At 46.4% G+C, this 18,932-nt stretch overlaps 2 protein-coding genes across 3 annotated transcripts; both read right to left on the bottom strand.

Annotated features, from left to right (window-relative positions):
• Nucleotides 1–214: 214 nt before the first annotated feature.
• Nucleotides 215–3,345, bottom strand: IL1F10 (interleukin 1 family member 10). Its single transcript, XM_016945802.3, has 4 exons — nt 3,286–3,345; nt 1,638–1,723; nt 1,202–1,329; nt 215–900 (listed from the first exon to the last, which is right to left on the bottom strand). Exons 1-4 carry the CDS (start codon nt 3,315–3,317, stop codon nt 688–690), a joined length of 459 nt encoding a protein of 152 aa, XP_016801291.2. The 5' UTR covers nt 3,318–3,345; the 3' UTR covers nt 215–687.
• Nucleotides 3,346–11,321: 7,976 nt separating this feature from the next.
• On the bottom strand, nt 11,322–17,432 carry IL36RN (interleukin 36 receptor antagonist). Of its 2 annotated transcripts, none has more exons than XM_054678190.2 (5): nt 17,321–17,432; nt 16,597–16,652; nt 15,127–15,212; nt 13,812–13,939; nt 11,322–13,610 (listed from the first exon to the last, which is right to left on the bottom strand). In XM_054678190.2, exons 2-5 carry the CDS (start codon nt 16,623–16,625, stop codon nt 13,386–13,388), a joined length of 468 nt encoding a protein of 155 aa, XP_054534165.1. In that variant the 5' UTR covers nt 16,626–16,652; nt 17,321–17,432; the 3' UTR covers nt 11,322–13,385. The 2 variants fall into 2 exon arrangements, with proteins under 2 accessions (XP_054534165.1, XP_054534166.1); XM_054678191.2 differs by lacking the exon at nt 17,321–17,432 and adding an exon at nt 16,823–16,931.
• Nucleotides 17,433–18,932: the final 1,500 nt, after the last annotated feature.

Here is an 18,932-nt window from a genome sequence, read left to right on the forward strand (position 1 = left end):
CCAGGGCTTTGTCCCTGTGCAGAGGACAGTGAGTTCTGCCTGGGGCTTCTTGGTTGTTTCTAGAGGCTCCATAGCAGATGGACTGGAGGAGAAGCTGCAGGTAGCCTTCTAAGAACTCACCAAGTCTCTTGCATCAAACACTGGACACAGGGTCGAATAAGGCTCTGTAGTAGTTTTCTATGGCTGCTATAGCAAGTTACCACAAACTTAGAGGTTTACAATAACACAAGTTTATTATTTTATAGTTGTGGAAGTCAGAAGTCTGAAATGGGTGTCACTGAGCTGAAATCCACGTGTCAAGAGCTGTGTTCCTTCTGGAGACTCTAGAGGAGAATCCGTTCCCTTGGCTTTTCCACCTTCTAAAAACCCCTGCATTTGTTGGCTCAAGGCCCCTGACTCCATCTTCAAAATTAGAAGCATGGTATCTTCCATTCTCTCTCTGACTCTCCCTTCCTGCCTCCTTCTTGTGATTAAACTGAGCCCACAAGGATAACCCAGGATTGTCTCCTCATCTCAAGATCCTTAACATAATCACATTTCCTCTTTGGACATGTATGGTAACATATGCACAGATCTTGGGATTAGGATGTGGACATATTTCAGGGGACATTATTCTGCCTACCATAGACCCTGAGCAGGATGAGCTTGGTTTGGGGGCACAAGGCTAAAACGCAGCTTCCTGTCTCCCTACCAGCTCTGTTCAAAGTAAAACTTGGTACGGGCTGAGGGCTCACTCTCCTTGGTGAGCTGTACTGGCTGCTGGGGCTCTGCCGGGCCACACAGGAACCAGCCAGGCCGGGCAGCAGCCTCAAGCCTGAAGGCGGAGCCTGAGCTGCTCTGGAAGAAGGTGAAGCGTGTGGCCTCTTCACCACCTTTGTACAGTTCCTCAATGTTCACATCCTGTGGGGGCAAGGTGGATGGCTGCAGAATGAGAGTGCTGATGGCGGTGTTAGCCCTGGAGGCCTCTGGGACTTGGCCAAAAAAGGACCTGACAGGGCTGGTTTTTACCCAAGGGACTGCCTTCTGCAGATTCTAGAGGGCAAGGGTCTTGGTGCTAGGTGCAGAGGGAGATGGTGGAAACCTGAGGAAGTAGGACATGTGGACCTGGCTGGGAATCCACAGATAGGCACAAAGATGCCAGAGCATCCCAGGGGTCAGGCCAGGTCTGCAGTGTCCCCTAGAATGGGGAGAGGCCTCTCACCTCCAGCTGTAGGGAAGGCCCCTCTTCTGTGTCCACACATGCCAGGCAGCGGCTCCCTCCCTGGATCCCCAGGAAAATGGGAACCTTGGTGCGGTCCAAGCCTCTGTTAGGAAGTATGCAGATCTTCTCTGGGAGGGAAGAGAGAGAACAGTCAAGGGACAAGGGAACCCCATGTTGCAGGCTCTTGGCAGGTAAAGGCTCAGGCAGGAAGGAGCTGGACATGGGCACACCTGGCCTGGCCCTGCATGCAGACTGGACGGTGAGCCAGGACTTCTGCAGGAGTCGTGTCCCCTCACTAGGAGAGGCCACAGCTGCTCTCTGGCCCTTCTCACTGTCACTGGGGGCAGCTGCTGACCCTCTGCTGGGGAGGAAAGGGAAGAAGAGAAGGGAGGGCCTATGGCAGATGGAGCATGGAGTGGAGGCCCCAGAAGCTCACCTGCACAGCAGTTGTCTGCAACAGGATCTCCCACCAGCAGCTGGCCATCTCTTGTGTATAGAGCCTTCTGGTCTGCATATTTAATTCTGAAACAGTATGACAGTGCTGATGGCCCATTCCCTTTATGCACCACTGGCCCCCAAGCCCTTCCACTTCCATGCTCTGAATCACCACCTTGAGCATTTGGGCGATTTTCTCTCCTTCACAGGTGGTAAGAGGGAAATGGTCACTCCCAAGAGCAGGTAAAGACCAGGCCAGCCTTAAAGCAAGGAAGGTCTCCTGTGTTCTTGCTTTTCAGAGGCTGTGCTTCCTGCCTTCTCATGGCTTGGGGAGGCCTTCAGAGGAGAATGGAGAGCCAATGCCCTCTGACAGAGGGGTAAAGAAAATGTTCCTGGCTTCCTGAGAAATTTCTTAGTGAGGCTCAGATGACTTTGGGATACAGTGGACATTATCTTAAATTTTTTGGGCCTGCCCTAATTGTTTATAAATGTTTATTCTCTTTAGTACAGAGATTAATTGAGTGTATACTGAAGTGTGATTTGCTTTTCAGATATTTTAAAGGCTTCAAAGTCATGCAGGGTATTAGCTCAGTCACCTAGCTGGTTTCAAAGATGCCTGTCAGCTGCTGTCAGGGCTGGAGAGCTCTCATTAACCTTTTAGGGCAGAACCTCTGGACAAATTCCACCACCTCCAGGGGATTTTTCTATCTCAATAACAGCTAACGATAATACCCTTAGCTAATGACTGTACATATTTAAAGCAGGTTCACTTGTACAATAAAAATAAAATTCCGGAAAGATCCTGGGCTTGCTAACTGGCATTCCCCTTGCCACCTTGACAACCCAGATGTGACAACTCACATGCCAGCAGCATTCTATTTGGAGACCAGAACCCATATTAGATGCCCTGAAGTGCTGACATCTGCTTTGTCATTTATGTGCTTCCTATGTATGTGTCTTGCTTCCCAGCCAGGCTGTCACCTCCTTGAGACTAGGACTGCTCCCCACCCACCTTGTCCAGGACACAGCCCTGGACATTACAGGGTCCATGGGAGGAGCAGAGGAAATGCATCCCAGAGTCCTCTTTTATTTTTCTTATGCCTCACCTCCTTCCTGAAAGGAGCTTATGACAAAATCACAGACAACAAAGTAGTAAAAGATAAGGAAGGATGCAAATCTCAAATGAGATGAAATGTAAGTAAGTATTAGAAGCCCACACTGGGAGTAAAGGCCACAGGGACCACCATCAAGATGCTGTCATTGAGATTCAAAACTTTCTGACATTTCAGAGAGGCGGATGGAGCAGCATAGAGGACATGAAGTCTGATTCCTGGCTCTGCCTTTTGGTAGCTGTGTGACATGGGGGAAGTTATTTACCCTCTTTGAGCCTCAGCTTCCAGATCTGTAAAATGGGGTTAATAACACTCCACTTATAGACTTTTTGGAACAGAGATGAGGCAGTAGATTGGCTGGCATCTTGCAGACGTTCAGGAAAGAGCTGTTGCTACTGTGGTGATGATGAAGCTTAATTATGGGGCACTTGCAATTTCTAAGGTGAGAAGGAGCCTCATCCTCTGACTCAGCATTCCTTTCCTCTTCCCACCCTGACCCCCTGGCTTGGAAAGCAGGGACATGCCAGGACAACTTACATGTAGTATCTTGCCATGGGGAGGGAACACATTCCTGCAATCAGTGGTGTCTGGTCCTCACTGATGGGGAGGAGAGAAGGGCAGTTAGAAAAGGAGGCTGGGTGAAGCCAGAGGCAGACGTGCTGGGGCTTAGAACCACTCAGCCACGGGCTGCACGGGTTCCCCAGGCCATTCATCTATAATTGGCCTGCCAGAATCCACCAAGGCTTCCACCAGCCCAGCAGGCTCCAGGCAGCTCTGCCTCTCCCTGACTGAGGCTATCTAGGAGCAAGTCCAGCCACCAGGGGTGTGAGCCTGGGATGTGTGTGCTTGCGCTGGTTCTGAGAAACTGGAAAACAGATTCCCCCAAATAGCTGAGCCACAACAATTCCCAGCCCTGAGAGTGGGGTGGAGTGTGCTGTAGCCTCCCTCACAGTTGGAGGATAAGCCCAGCTCAAACCCAGTCCCACTGCCCTGTTGGCCAACAGGGCACCACACCCCCGCCCCCATAACTAGCCAAGGGTTAGCTAACTAGAGCCCAGAGTGAAAGAAGAGAGCACAACTAGAAGGGGTCTCCAGCAGCAGTGAGGCTGGTGGGGTCCCCCCAGAAAGTTGGAAAACATCATTCCTAGTGACTAGAAGTGCTTGGCCAAGACTGCTGAAAACAGCCCATCCAAACTCCCCCATTCTGTTCCAGATGGAAAATGGCACAGTGAAGATAGTGGCCCTGTATAAATGCCAGGCCACACAGCCTCACATGACTCTGCTCCTTCCCGATGGGTTATCCTGTCCTAGAGCTCTTCCCTAAAATGAACACCCATTGGAAAGGCCAGTCCAGAATTTAGCATGGAAATAAACCCAGAGCTAATCAGGAGTTGGAAATTAGCTCAGGAAAGTAACGCAAGTATGACTAGGGCTGAGGTTTACCGAGTAGATCTGATTCTCACCAAATAAGAAGGCAATAGAGAAGAAAAAATATAAGAAAGCAGAAAATGAGAGAAGAGAAAGGAAGAAGGCAGGTGGAAGAAAGTAATAGGGCTCAGGGAGGAATAGAGAGATGCTGAGGGACCCTGGGGAGGCAGGTGAGAAGGAACAGGTGGGTGCTGAGGATATGGCTTCCAACCACCTCAGCACTCAAGTTCCAGAAAGAGGGCTGCAGCCAAGGTGGCTTTTAGTACTGGGTCTGTCACTGTCACTTTGGACAAGTCATTTTCTGTCCCCAGGCCTTGGGGTATGACTTTGAGACTTAACAGTGAAGGATAATAGGGACTGAGAAGTGCAAATTCTGGAGGGATGTTGGTGCTGTCAATGAAAGTCTTAAAGCATTCTGTATACTTTGTGATTGCATGTGTTTCCCTTACTCTTAGGAAAAATAACGGATTGCCCAAATGTTTACTTACAAAAATGTTCACTGCATAATTTTTTACAATAGCAAGAAGTTGAAAAAAATCTGAATTTTCAGTAATAGGTAATTGGCTAAGAAATTATAGCAAAATTCAATAAATAAGGATGTATGTGTTTGTTAAAGATGATATTATAGAAGCTTGTTTTAGGACATAAAATTTTTCAAAATATATTAGGTGAAAAATGCAGATTATAAATCAAGTGTACACTGTAATTCTATTTAAATCCACACATAGAGACACATACATAGAAACGTTACTCGTGTTGTTGCACCACTTACCTATGGCTTTATGAGTAATTTTTTAAACATATCAACATTTTTCCTATAATGAACATGAATTTCCTTTGTAGTATCAAGTAAGTTTCAACATTTTTTAAATGAAGTGTTCAGTTAAAGTCATTGGCTCCTAAATGTGCCTGCCCATCTGCATCACCTGGGGGACTCTGTATAATTACTATTTCCTGGGCCGAAGGTTCTAATTCAGTAGGACTTGGAGTGATTCCAGCAATCAGCCAGGCTGCTTGGGAACTGGTGTACTTTCATTCCATTCTTCACATTTATTAATAAATATATAAACCACCTGCAGTTCTTGTTAAAATAACAGATTCTGGTTTTTCAGGCCTGGGGTGGGGCCTGAGACTGTACATTTCAAATATGCAGCCAGGTGATGTCAATGCTGCTGGTTCCTCCTGGCCAGCACTTTGAGTCCTAAAGGACTAGACAATCCCCCAGTACAGATAACTCAACAGCATCATGGCCTCAATGCAAGCCCACTTGATGATGGGCTCCCCTTGGCCAAACCACTGGGGCTTCTTTGGTTGTAGCAGCAGGACAGTGGGCAGTGTGGTAGCTGTGCCCAGATCTAGGTGGGGCAACAAAGTGGAGGGCCCTGGGTGAAGGTGGATAGCAAGCTGATGACTCCCACTCTGGGTCAGTGTCAGCTCAAAGAGCTGGAAGAAATTCAATGCTGGTGCAGTCCAGCTGGATCCCATGGGCCCTAGAAACCTCCCATTCTGGCACAGCCAAAATGTACAGTGTCTTTCCCAAAGGCTCCCCTATTCGGCTCCCTCTGCCTGGGTTCTGATAGATTGTGATGAAGTGAGTAAGGGTAGGAAGCTAGCGTCTGGTCCATCAGAGAGCCTGGGTCTTGGTGCTGAACGTCTGCTGTGTGCCAAGCCCCTCCCAGTGTGCCACATGCCTCACCCCCAAAGCTTCCCCTCCCTATTGTCCTCAAATGACTTTTCACTGAACTTCAGTCTATATCCCTCTTTTCTCCCTCTCATTTCTCCCTGGACATGGCATCTGGCTCTCAGACCTCCGCAGTTCACCTGTCCTGGCTCAAACACTGCCATCAGCTACACTTGGGCTTTCCCCATGTTCTTTTGCACAGCACCCTGTCGTATCCTTCATCATTCTCCTGCACAGTATCTATGTGGGATGTTCTGTCCAAGACCAATATTAACTTCTGCGGAGCCAGATCCAGAGATTCTTTTGATTCCTTTGATATTTAGTCATTGCCTCCTTGGAACCCTTGACATTGAACGACTCCCTTCACACCTCTTTCTCCCATTGTAGATTTCACCTCCTTCTGGGGCCACCCCTAAGGCTAACAAGGTCCTAAGCACTTCTATTTCACATCATATTAAGCTGCAATTCATTGACTTCTACAGCTGCAATGATCATCTTGGGCTAATGGCTCCCAAATGTAGACTGCACATCCCACTTTACCTCCTGCAGCCTACAGGACAGCCCACTTTGGACATCCTGCTGATATCCAACCAAATATATTTAAGGTTAAGTTAATTATCTTCTCCTCCCAGCCCACACATTCCTCCCAATTTCATTTCTCTCACTGTCATAATATTCCTCTCACCAGTGATGTTCAAAACCTGAGACTCATTGACAATATCTCCTACTTCTCCTGACTCAGTGTCTAACTTATCAAGTCCCTACAGGTTATTTCTTTAAAATATAACTTTGTGTTTTTAATTGCCATTACTACTGTACTTGTATTCCCGGTTTTTCTGCCTTTCATTCATTCCAACCTATGTGAGGAATCTGGACCCACGTTCTAAAGATTTTTTTCACCACATCCCTGCCCAGCTCTAGAATCTACAGTGACTGACTGTTTTGCCACCATCTGGCACTGATTTTCTTGTGTGACAGCGTCTCACTTCTCCATGGACACTAAACCACACCTCCTGGCAACATAATTCCTTTCTTATCTTCTCAGTGGACGTACTCACAGGTGTCCCATTGTTCTCCCTCCTCAAAAGTCATCCCTTCTCATTGTCATCCATTCAGATCTTTTGATATTAAGATCACTGGAGATAGTATCAGTATAGATGGGTTCAGTATCTAGTTCTATCAAATTAATTACCAGTGTAGAGTTACAGCTTAGACATACAGGGTTATGTCTTTTAACCTCCAACCCTCCGTTTCAGCACTATACATTCATGGGATTAGATTATGTGGTTATGAAGGTTCTTTCTAGGCCAAACTATTTATAATTCCATGACTCAGAGTTTAATGAATCTTTCCCTTACTATTGTAACTTTACTCTGAACTCCTATTAAATTTTACTGTATTATTTATTGTTGTACATAAAGATATTTGTTTCCCTTATAAAAGTTAATAAGATCTTGAAGTCATGAAGCATGGCTTACAGCTCACTTGAAGCTCTCTCCAACCACCCTAATTGAACTACCCTGGTCCTTGTGGCCAGGACATAGAAACACAGAGCAGACTTTGAATAGAAAGGCTGAGTCCTAGACCTAGCTCTGCTACCAATTTATTTTGCCACCTTTTATCCCTGGGCCTTCAACTTATCAACATTGGATGGAAAGATTGAGTAAGGTATCTTTCAAAACTGTTTTAAGTTTCACAATAAAATTTTATGCAGAATTCTAATGATTGTAAAAAGGATAAAGGGCAGCTGCTTTGCTGACACAGGAAGCAATGGAGACTTTGGAACCCTGCTAGTATTTCTCATGCCTACAAAGAAGACACTGAGGAGCTGCCAAGGAGCACAAAAAAAAAAAAAAAAAAAAAAAAAAATGAAAACAAAAAATCTCTTAAGCTTCCACCAAACACGGTTTGAATACCATTGGCCCAGATGGTTTCTTTTGAGATTACTTTCTAAAGTCAGTTGTTCTAAGTAGTTCAGAAATCTTGATTTGGCTTAACCTATTCCTTCTCCTCAAATCTCTTTATGTGCTCCTAAATGTTTTTGATGTCCCATCATGTCATATGAGGGGACTACCTTGTTACCTAGACAGCTTGCCAGGAGGAGTGAAGGGATAGAGGGCATACCAGAGATATTGACAGGAGAGAGTAGAAAAGAAAGAAAAGAGAGAGAGAATATTGCCTGTCCATCACTGACCTGCAGATCCTGAGTTCCTGGAACCCTGATCCCTGGAGACTCCAACTGATTTCTCCAGGGCATTGCACTGTGTTTATACCGTCTGGTACGGGTGGGTCAGGCCTGCACCAATCTCTATAATTGGCTGCAGGACATGAAGGAAGAAGAGCCTGGGCATTTCACAATGTCTTTGGTACAGCATGAATAATAAGATGGTGGGAACATTAATGAGCATTTGTTGAAGGGGGAGAGAGTCATCCATAAAGCCTTGGCAGAAATAAGGTATGGGGCCCCTGCTCTGTACTGACTGTCATTGACTATGTTATTAGTGGGTTTGCAGCCAGATAAACAGTGCTGGGGTCAGACATCTTTGGTGCCCCGTGGGGCTCCATCCTAGGCTTGAAGAGGTGGTGAATACAAGAGAAAGTATGTCTGGCAAGCCCAAGGACAGAACAAATTCTGATGCCTGAATCCAGGCTGTGGCCAGACAGCCAGAATAAGAGAAGGGGCTGATAGCACTGTGAGTGTGGCTCTGTTTGGAAAGACGAGAAGGGAGTCTCTGCTTTTCAGTGGGTTTAATTAGTTGGTACCAGCTTGATGGGACAGAACATCTAGGGAAACCCAACTGCAAAGATATTGACCTCAGATTCACCCTGAGACTGAGCAGACATCATGTGCCATGGACTGCTAGGAAATATGATAGTGTGAGTAGAGCACAGAGGAAAGAACACTCAGGTCTCTAATTGACATTACTTGACTCAGTCCATCCATCCATCCATCCACCCGGCCACCCATCTGTCCATCTATCTACCCATCTGTCCATTCTTCCATCCATCCATCATCCATCCAACCATCCATCCACCCATTTGCCCATCCATCCACCCTTCTGTCCACCCTTTCATCCATCCATTCATCCATCCATCCATCCATCCATCCATCCATCCATCCATTACAAGCGTGGAGAAGCTTAGGTGTAATGTTCTCTGGAAACTAACAACCTTATTATAATTCTCCCTCTTTGGTCATTTGCAAAGTTCCACCAAGGGCTTCTTGAGGAAGTGGGATAGGTGGGTCTAAGACTCAGATGCTTGAAGGATGAGAAATGAGAAAAGATGGGCAGAAATGGGACCAGATTTCTGCTTTCTAAGGCCAGTGATCATTCTTCTTCCACTCTCCCAATCTCTCACCCTTCTATGGGAAGGCTTAAAGCATGAGTTACTATGTCAGGCAACCAGTGAGTGTTTACCCAGCATTTACACTGCTGTGTGACACAGACATTCAATACACAGTCCTTGTTGTTAAGTAGTTTCACAGTCTACTGAGGAACTAAGTCATAAACACTTGAAAAGATAATTAAGAAGACCAGACTCTCTAAGCTGTGGGCCAAGGACATGTTGGAAACAATAGTGGCAGATAAGCTCCTTGGGCAAAAAAAAATCTTAGAATTGAAAGGACTTTAGGCCAGGCATGGTGGCTCATGCCTGTATCCCAACACTTTGGGAGGCTAAGGCAGGCAGATCACTTGAGGTCAGGAGTTCAAACCAGCCTGGCCAACATGGTGAAACCTCGTGTCTACTAAAAATACAAAAATTAGCCAGGCATGGTGGCATGCACCTGTAGGCCCAGCTACTTAGGAGGCTGAGGCAGGGGAATCACTGGAACCTGGGAGGCAGAGGTTGCAGTGGGCCAAGATGGCACCACTGTACTCCAGCCCGGGCGACAGAGTGAAACTCCATCTCATAGACATGGAATCATAGTTTCCCTCCAATTGGAGAAATCTGTGCTATGGCATCCCTGAGAAATTGGTTAATTAGGCTCTGCCTTAACATCTCCAGGGTCAGGGACCACACAACCTCTTGAAGAAACACTATCAATGTTTGTGGTCCTTGTGGTTAAACTATGGGGGTCATAGAGGAAAAACAGCCTCCACATAATTTGCACCCATTGGTTCTGCTTGTGTGTTCTGGAATTACACAGAACAAGCACGTTCTTCTACTTGGCAAGCCTTTAAGTGCTTGAAGAGGGCTCCCTGTGCATTGCTTTTTTCAGGATAATACCTCCCACATCATAGCCTCTTCCCTACAGCCTGCCCTTGGAACATTCTCTGTTCCTCGATGTCTGCAATTTGTACAAACCCCACATGATGTGAGTATTGCATCTCTGTAAATACAGGTCCAGGCCAGTGATTTATACCAAAATTGCAGAAATCTAAAGCCACTAACTCTTTTTCACTTGTATAGTCATGATGTCCAGCCTGTACATTCCTGAAGGAGGCATTTTATATTCCTTCTTTTACTACTGACTTGTGTCGGCTCATCATGGCTAAAGCTCTTCTGAGTTCTGTCATCCTACAAATGAGGAAGCAACAAATTCAGGCTGGAGAAACCTTCAAGAATGAGGTGGAATTTAAGCTGCTCCCTTAGAGGTGGGCCTGTTTAGATGGGTGGAGGAGAAGGAGAGAATATTCCAGGGTGGAGAAATAGTTTCTACATTATATACTCATTGGGTTTCCATTATGTGCCAAGCATTATGCAAGGTGCTAAGAGACAAACTTATATGTCCCTAACCTTAAGGTCATCCCAGGGGCCACAGACTCCAAGTTAAGGTACTACAGTGCAGGGAGGTGCATACAAACATTGCCAGATCAGATAGCTGGGGGTGTCTCAACTCAGTAAAAGCTTCTTGGAGGAGGTGACATCTTAGCAGGGTATCGAAAGATGAGAGATTTATCTAGGCAGAGAGGATGGATGGAGGACCCAAAAGCAGAGGGAGCAGCACAAGACTGTGTCTGGGCCCATGGACAAAGAGAGTGTGAACAGGGTCTGAAACAGAGCCTAGCATCCGGAGCTCATGTTCTTGGCAGCCCTGAGAGGCCTGGGGTAGGAGCTGTGCTGCCTGTTGCCTGAGGACTTCAGCTGAATCTGGGCTGGAGCTGTGAGGTCCATAGAGGCAGCCTTGTCTGTCCTGGCCACCTCCTTGCCAGTGCCTCAGTGGACTCTCAACCACCAAGCTGGTCCAACAGGTGAAGTGCAGGTGGAATACCTGGGGCTCAGATATGGGCTCCTCCTCTGGCTTCTGCTCCCATTCCCCAGGGTTTGGGTGGGGACACTGGAGTTCATTCCTGGCACATAGGACAAGAGGATCTCAATCTTGCAGAAACAGATGACTCAACAAATGTTGTATTATTAGCTTTTAAATAGAATATTTGGGTAAATGAAGGATAGTTGTTCATTGTGAGAAAGAAAATAAAAAATATTGGAGAAAATTGCAATAATAAAACAAATGCATTTGTTTCTCTTTCTCTGCATATTATTTATCTATTGCTGCATAACAAGTTAGACCAAAACTGAGCAACTTAAAACAACAAACATTGATTATCTCACAGAGTCTCTGCTTCTAGGTTCACTAATGTGGCTGTGGGCAGGAGACTTCATTTTTTACCACATAAGTCTCTTTATAGGCCTGCTCATAGCATGGCAGCTAGCTTCCCCCAGAGCGAGTGAGCCAAGATAGATTGGGGGCGGTGGGTGGCAGAGAGAGAGGGCTCAAGTAGAAGCTGCAGTGTCTTTTATAACCTAATCTTGGAAGTGGCATGCCATCACTTCTGCCATATTCTATTGGTCACAAAGACAACTTTGGTACATCGTGGGAGGGGACACACACAGAATGTAAACACGAGGAGACAGGGATCATTTTAGCAGCTGTATTAGTTTCCTAGAGCTGCCGTAACCAATTATCCTTGGTGGCTTAAAACAGCCAAAATTTATTCTTTCTTCGTTCAGGAGGCTGGAAGTCTGAGATTAAGGTTTCAGCAGAGCCGTTATCCCTCTAAAGCCTCTAGGGAAGAATTCTTCTTTGCCTCTTCCAAGCTTCTGATGGTTGCCACAATCCTTGGTGTTTCTTAGCTTGTGGCCGCAAAACTCCGATCTCTGCCTTCATCTTTACATAGTCTTCCCCGTGTCTCCTCTGTCTCTGTGTCCTCTCCTTTTCATACAAGGAAACCAGTCATATTGAATTTAGGTCTACCTTCATCCATCATGACCTTGTCTTAACTAACTACATCTGCAGAGACCTTATCTCCAAATAAACTCACAGACTGAGATTCCAAGAAGGATGTGAATTTGAGGGGGACACAATTCAACCAGTACAGCAGCCTTCTTAGAGACTGGATCCAATGCCTTGGAATCCCAGGGGCTGTGATCCTTCTAGGAAAGAATTACCAGATGATTTTTGTTCTTTAAGTTCCTTACCCAGAGATTCCAGCCACACAAACTCATCACAGCCTCCTCCTCAGTGGCTTTGCTGAGATCTGTTTCCTGGTCACTACTACAACCAACCAGAGCAGCAGAGCTCGATTCAATTTGAATTTACTCTGGGGAAGTGGAGGCTGAGGACAATCAGAGATGATGTCTACTCTGCTTACCTCAAGATTAATATTTCTTTTCTTATTATTATACAAGGAATTCATCTTCATTGTAGAAAAATTAGGAAATACAGATAAATTAACAGAATTAAAAGAAAAATCACCTATACTGCCACCACCCTGACATTGCTACAAGTGAAGTAAACTCTTCCAGACTTTTTTCTATAAAGAAATATATAAATAGGTATCTTTTAATTAAAATAAATTGCAATATATGCCACTTTGTAAGTTGGTCTTCTCAATATGTCATGAGCACTTTTTCATGGGAATAGAGGCCAGCATCTGGGATTTTGATTGTATCTTGGGTTTTTAAAAGAGGATCAGCATGCCCTACTTATCTTTTATCTTCTGAGCTCGAGCCATTTCTTCTGACATCACCACCTCCTCATGCCCACAACAAGATGATGAGGGAAGAGATAGGAAAGGTAGCATATGACAGTGGCAGGATTAAAGGGAAGGGGGTGGGGCTGGGACAAGGGCCATAGATCCCTGACTCTATGACCACCTCCCTCTCCTGCACAGTGGTGAGTGACAGGACTTCATGTGGAGAGCTACTGACCCTATAAGGCTCAACTGGGGATGGGTTGGCCTGCGGGGCTCAGGGTAACACTGGTCAGTTACCATTAAGCAGGAATGATTCCCACCACTCCCCCACCCCCACAGAAATCTTTTCATGTTATTCCCAGTTTACCCCACATGGTTTTTACAAGTTTGCACAGCAGTAGCACCATCCAGTGGGGGAGGACCGTGGACTGAGCTCCAAATCTCAGAATTTATCCAAACTGGGAACCAGAAGACAAAGTGGCCAGGTGCCCACTAAGTCAGACGTGGGGGTCCTGAGAGCAGAGAGAGTGATTGTCCGCCATGGGTCTCCTCCACTCACCCCTCACCCGAGCTGGCTCTGCCCAGGGAGTTCTGGGGGGCACGTTGCCCTAGTCACACTGCTGGAAGTAGAAGTCTGTGATGGGGGCATTCCAGCCACCATTCTCAGGAAGCTGGGTGAGTCTGACAGGCTGATCGGCTTCAGGCACCGTGCACAGGAACCAGCCCGGGTAGGTAGCCGACTCGAAGCTGGAGGTGAGCCCCATGTCCCGCCGGTAGAAGGTGAAGCTCTTGGATTCCTTGGCACCAAGATAGAGCTCCATGATGTTCACTGGCTGCCGGCAGAGGAGGGCAGGTCAGGTGAGGGCAGAAGCAGGGGCAGAGGGAGGGCTGGGCAGGGTCCTTAGGGAGGAGGCAAAGCTGCCATCAACAGAATCCTGCTAGGGTGTCCCACAGCACCAGGGCTGTGGGCTGCCCGGCTTCAGTAGGCTCAGCATCTGTGTCTCAGTCCCCAGTGAGGATGCCCCAAGTCTCACCTCTAGTGTTAGAGTCGGCTCCTGCCCCGCCCCACATGACAGGCACTGGCTTCCACCCTGGACGCCCAGGATGACGGGGGACAGGCTGGCATCCAGCCACCGATTGGGGACCACGCTGATCTCTTCACCTGTGGGAAAGAGGCCAGATGCAGGGCCCTGGATGCCTTTCCCTCCTTCTTCCCCTGTCCTGGGCTCTAGGGCACAGGACTGCTGTGAGACGGCCTGCCCCCAGGCTGGGCAGAAGGGAGGCTTCTCAGCAGCTGTCATGACATGGCTTCTCCTGTCCACTGGCCCAGAGTGGACATCAAGGCATGGAAGCACATTGTACCACCTCCACTCCACCCTCTAGTTCAGGGTCAAATCTTCAAGCCTCTATACCCCAAAATAGATTCAACCCCCTCCTTTAATGCCCCTTGGGTCTCAGGCCTTTTTCTGAACCCTGTCTTGATAAGCCCCCCTTTGGAATTGTTTGGACAACTTTCTACACCCTGTGAGGTTGCTGAGAGCAAAAGAGGGTCTCATTCCTCTCTGTACATCCCCTCACCACCCACATACATCAGATACATACATGCACAGATACATGCATGCACACATATACATATACACACACATGCTCATACATACATACCTGCACTCACACATACATGGTTACACACAGATACATGCATGCACACATATGCTCACACATATATGCCTGTGTGCACACGTACATACACCAGTAAGCACACACATACACATATGGCCTAGCTGAAGGATCTACCTGGCATCTGTGCTCAGCAAGGGTGCCCCAGGTGGGTAGGTGCAAACTATTTTAGAGAGGGACCTGTTGCAGTGCATGGGGCAGAGTGAGCAAGCAGGAGGTCCAACAATGCCACCTGTTCTCTGGGTCCCTCCACTCTAAGTGACGAGGATCTTCAGAGAGCAGAGGGGACCCAGGGTGGAGAGGCAGAAACCCACTCCCATATGGGAAAAAAGGTATAGAGAATCTACGTTAGTTCTCTCCTTGGTACTTACTGGCTCCCAGGGAATGCAATGCTTGACCTAAATCTACCTGTAAGGGAATGACAAGACAAGCCTCTTGGAAAACATTCCCACTTCTGCATAGAAGCTTCAGGTGGCCCCAGAGCCTGTGTCTTCACTTTGCTGAGAGGTGTGGTATTTTATTTGCCTTTGCTTAGAGCCTGGTTTGTGCTGCCCTAATGCCTGGGCTCTGTAGGCCTATGCTAATCTGTATGACTATTCTAAGCCCTCTTCAGGCCCCCTCCCCTGAGAGTGTATAGAAACCAAGGAAAGTGGGTCATGTTTCATCACCAACCTTTAATGACCTTCCCTGCATGCAGCCCTCCAGCTAGAAGCTGGTTATTATGCAGATAAAGCACCTTCAATGCCGAGTCCTTCATTCTGAAACATCAGGAAGGGGTGAGGACTACATTAGGAGGAGGGTGGACACTCCAGCATGCCCTGGGTCCAGAGAACCCCCTGATCTCAGGCATTTTGTCTCTCTTTCTTCCTACTGTGCCAGAAGTAACAGCACAGCCTTGTCTCCCAGCCCTGCTGGGCTCATGCCCTACAAGGAGGATGACCCCACAGTCTCCCACTGGAGTCTGTGGTTTTCTCCTTCACCCTATTCAACCTTTTCTGCCCCAACCCATCTCCTGTTGGAAGAGAAGCTGCACGGTGAGTCAGAGCCCTAGGTTCTTGCCCCATCTCTGCCTCCAATGCTGCTGAGTCGCAGGAGACAACTCTCTCGCCCACTCTGGGCCTGAGCCTCCCCATTGCTACACTAAGATGATGGGTTGGATAACATCCAGGCCTCTTCCAGATTAAAGCCTGATTCTTCAATTCTTCAAGATACATGTATTTCTATTTGGTCATATATTCCTTACTAAGTGAGGAGTTTCTTTAAATTTAAATTTCTTTTATTTAACTTTTCAAAGTTGTTTCTCATCTTTGAACTCAGTTGATTTCCTGGCATCCTATGAGGTGGAAGATGTATCCTAAAGTGGGTTTCTCCAAAAGTTATATGGGGGAAAAGGATGCAGTGTAAAAATTGGGTCGATGCATGGCTAAATACGATTCAACAAGTTGCCTTACTTCAGAAAACCTCAGAGTCACTCATATGCTGAGCTGGGCTGTGGTTCTCTTATGAGAGGATGTAGAAAGCAGAATTCCCTGCATTTACTTGATCAGAGAGCTCCACTGTGTAAAGCATCTCCTGGATGCCTCTGTGGGACTCCTCTAATCGAGTCCCATAGAACACATCGTGGGAAGTGCTTTATTAGACTGAGAGAAAGGACCACTCTCATCCTCTGTTGTAAAGCCCAGAACACGGCAGAGTGTCTGGCTTGGTACATGCCAGTGGGTGGACAGACTGACTGATGGTCATGGTTTTTGTTTTATTATTATCCCCAAAGAGTAGCAGGGAGGTAGGGGCACAGAGTGGGTGAGCTTACATCCATTCACTGTGCTGGGGGACAATGGCGGAGCTCTGAGCAGGGATCCTGGCCCCCGTTCCCACCTTGGATAGACTTGGCTGCAGCTCTAGACTGGGAGGTTCACTTGTCCCCCTCAGCATCAGGGACCCCTTGTGAGATGGCCTGCCCCAGTCCTGCCCCTATTTGAAAAAGGCTGGGAAAACTCTAAGAGCAGTGAGGTGCTGGTCACAATTTCCCAGCTGCAATGGCAGCCCCTCCCTTCCTCCCTCCTGCTCAGAGCTGGACAACGGGTCTATCCAGAACTCACTTCCTCCGGAGGACACCACCAAACCAGGGCCTCATACACTCACCGGAAGCACAGCGCCCCACTCAGGACCATCTTGAGCTCCACAGGGTGTAGACTCCCCTATTTTGGAATAAACAACAGAAAATCATGGAGAGAGAGGCTGAGTTGGCTGGGGTCTGGGGAGCAAGCAGCTGCACCGAGCTCCCCGGCATGTGAACAGCCTCCACGGAGCAGATTCTGGGTCTGGGGTCAGGAGAGAGCTCCGGTACCACCAGTGCCCCAGAGCATACCTCAGAATGTTCCTTTCTCCTGGCGGGAGCTGTGGAGTCTGCCTGTTCCTCCAAGGATGCCTCAGCCTTTTAAGTAAGGCCTAGGGAGGGGCCCTGAAACTGCCAGGACCTGAGGAGGAGCAGGATTCCCAGCGTGATTTCACATCACCCTAAGTCGCCAGAAGCACTTGCTGCTCATTATCTGTCGTGGGGAGGGAAGCTTCTGGAGACAGTTTCCTTCCAGAAATATTGAAGAACTTCCTTGAGGCTTTTCAGCTCTTTGTGAGCACTAGGCTTTTGCATCTCAGGGGCTTTCAGACCCTAAGAGTCAGTGCCCATGGCAGCTCAAGGGAAGCGCAACTTTCTTTCCTCCCTGCCTCCCTCCCTTTCTTCCTTCTCTCCATCTTTCATTCACTCACTCCCTCCCTTTTCCCTTCCTTTCTTCCCTCCCTCTTTCCTTCCTTTCCTTCTTTCCCTTCCCATTTCCTCCCTTCCTCCCCTATTCCCTTTCTTCCTTACCTTTTTCACTCCTTCCTTCACTCCTTCCCTCCTCCCTCCTTCCTTCCTCTGTCTTTCCTGCCTGCCATTGCCAGGCCTACAGGAGATGTTAGAGGTGGGACTCTCCTGCTTAGGGAATGTTCAGCCTACATGTTCATTGTAGAAAAACCTGAAAATCCAGATCAGCCACAGGAAAAAATGTGAATACTTGTCTCTTCTGAGTGCATCATCAGAAAACCAATGACGACACTTTTTCCTCCACACACATACACATGTAACTATAGACGGCTTTCATACAACAGATTCACAAAACCTATACTTTTTCCAACCTCATTTTTTCATGTAGCAAAATAGCAAAATATCTTTCCATACTAAATATGAATAATGACATGCTTGAATAGCTGTATAGTATTTAACTGTATCACTGTAACATTATTTATTGAAACCTATCCACTGTTATTTGTCTTTTATATATTTTTCTCTCTTTTTTTGCTATTGAAAACCATGTTGTGACAAACATCTTTGTATTAACATCTTTGCTCATGTATCTGATTATTTCTTTAGAAAGTAAAATCTAGCTCATGCCATCTATAATTCTGTAAGCGATCTTTCTTGAATACCTAATTGATAAGATAATACTTAATTGTGAAACAGTTAATGCAGTTTAAATACCTCCATGCACTCTCTGTGATGGATCTGAAATAAAGGTAAGGGTCAGTGCACAAGAAACAATTTAATTATATCTTGAATAACACAGATAACTATTTATTAATAATTTATTGTTAAAGCATACACTTTATTTTTTTAAGTTTTATTTTTCTTTTTTCTTTTATTATTATTATTATACTTTAAGTTTTAGGATACATGTGTACAATGTGCAGGTTTGTTACATATGTATACATGTTAAAGCGTACATTTTAAAGAAATGGTATTCAGACATATGAGCCAAGAGGTCCTACAAGTGTTCAAGAATAAATAAAATATCAAGTTGTTCAAAACACAGAAAATAATCTACGATTTTCATAATGCCACTAATATGATAGACACTTTTCAGAAAAATAAAATTAATGTAGAAACTGCCTTGTACAAAATTATTAAATTACAAATTGACCAAATGGAATGACAGTAGAAATAAGATGAAATGAGACAAGCCTGGCCAACATGGCAAAACCCCATCTCTACTGAAAACACAAAAATTAGCCGGGTTGGTGGTGCACATTTGTAATCCAAGCTACTCAGGAGGCTGAGGTGTGAGAATTGCTTGAACCTGGGAGGTGGAGGTTGCAGTGAGCCAAGATTGAGCCACTGTACTCCAGCCTGGATGACAGAGAGAGCTAGACTCTGCCTCAATAAATAAATAAATAATAAGTAAAATGAAACGATGACTGTGTATACTGTCAATATTATATGAAAACATTATCAAACAGGCCTCACCAACAATAAGTTCTCTCTGGACCTATCCCTTTGCTTGACTTACTAATTAGGTCTCAGACTCTGTGAAATTAGCCATGAACTAAGAGAACATTGATAAATTACACATTATTCCTGTCTGATAGAAAAGATAACTCCAAAGGGTGCAGTTTTATTGCCTCACAAGTCATAAAGCTGTCTTTAAAAACGTAACTTAGCCAAC

This window comes from Pan troglodytes, chromosome 12 (assembly GCF_028858775.2).
Source record: "Pan troglodytes isolate AG18354 chromosome 12, NHGRI_mPanTro3-v2.0_pri, whole genome shotgun sequence".
NCBI lineage: Eukaryota > Metazoa > Chordata > Mammalia > Primates > Hominidae > Pan > Pan troglodytes.

Bases quoted from the DNA above. Each gene is read 5' to 3' on its own strand.
- IL1F10 (XM_016945802.3), bottom strand. From the start codon at position 3,317: ATGTGTTCCCTCCCCATGGCAAGATACTACAT. The intron at 1,330-1,637 runs GTGAGCTTCTGG...CTTCCCTCCCAG, and splicing joins TGCAGACAACTGCTGTGCAG to AGAAGATCTGCATACTTCCT. The intron at 901-1,201 runs GTGAGAGGCCTC...TTGCCCCCACAG, and splicing joins GGCCTTCCCTACAGCTGGAG to GATGTGAACATTGAGGAACT.
- IL36RN (XM_054678190.2), bottom strand. From the start codon at position 16,625: ATGGTCCTGAGTGGGGCGCTGTGCTTCCG. The intron at 15,213-16,596 runs GTGAGTGTATGA...CTGATGTTTCAG, and splicing joins AGTGGGGCGCTGTGCTTCCG to AATGAAGGACTCGGCATTGA. The intron at 13,611-13,811 runs GTGAGACTTGGG...CTCTGCCGGCAG, and splicing joins AGCCGACTCTAACACTAGAG to CCAGTGAACATCATGGAGCT.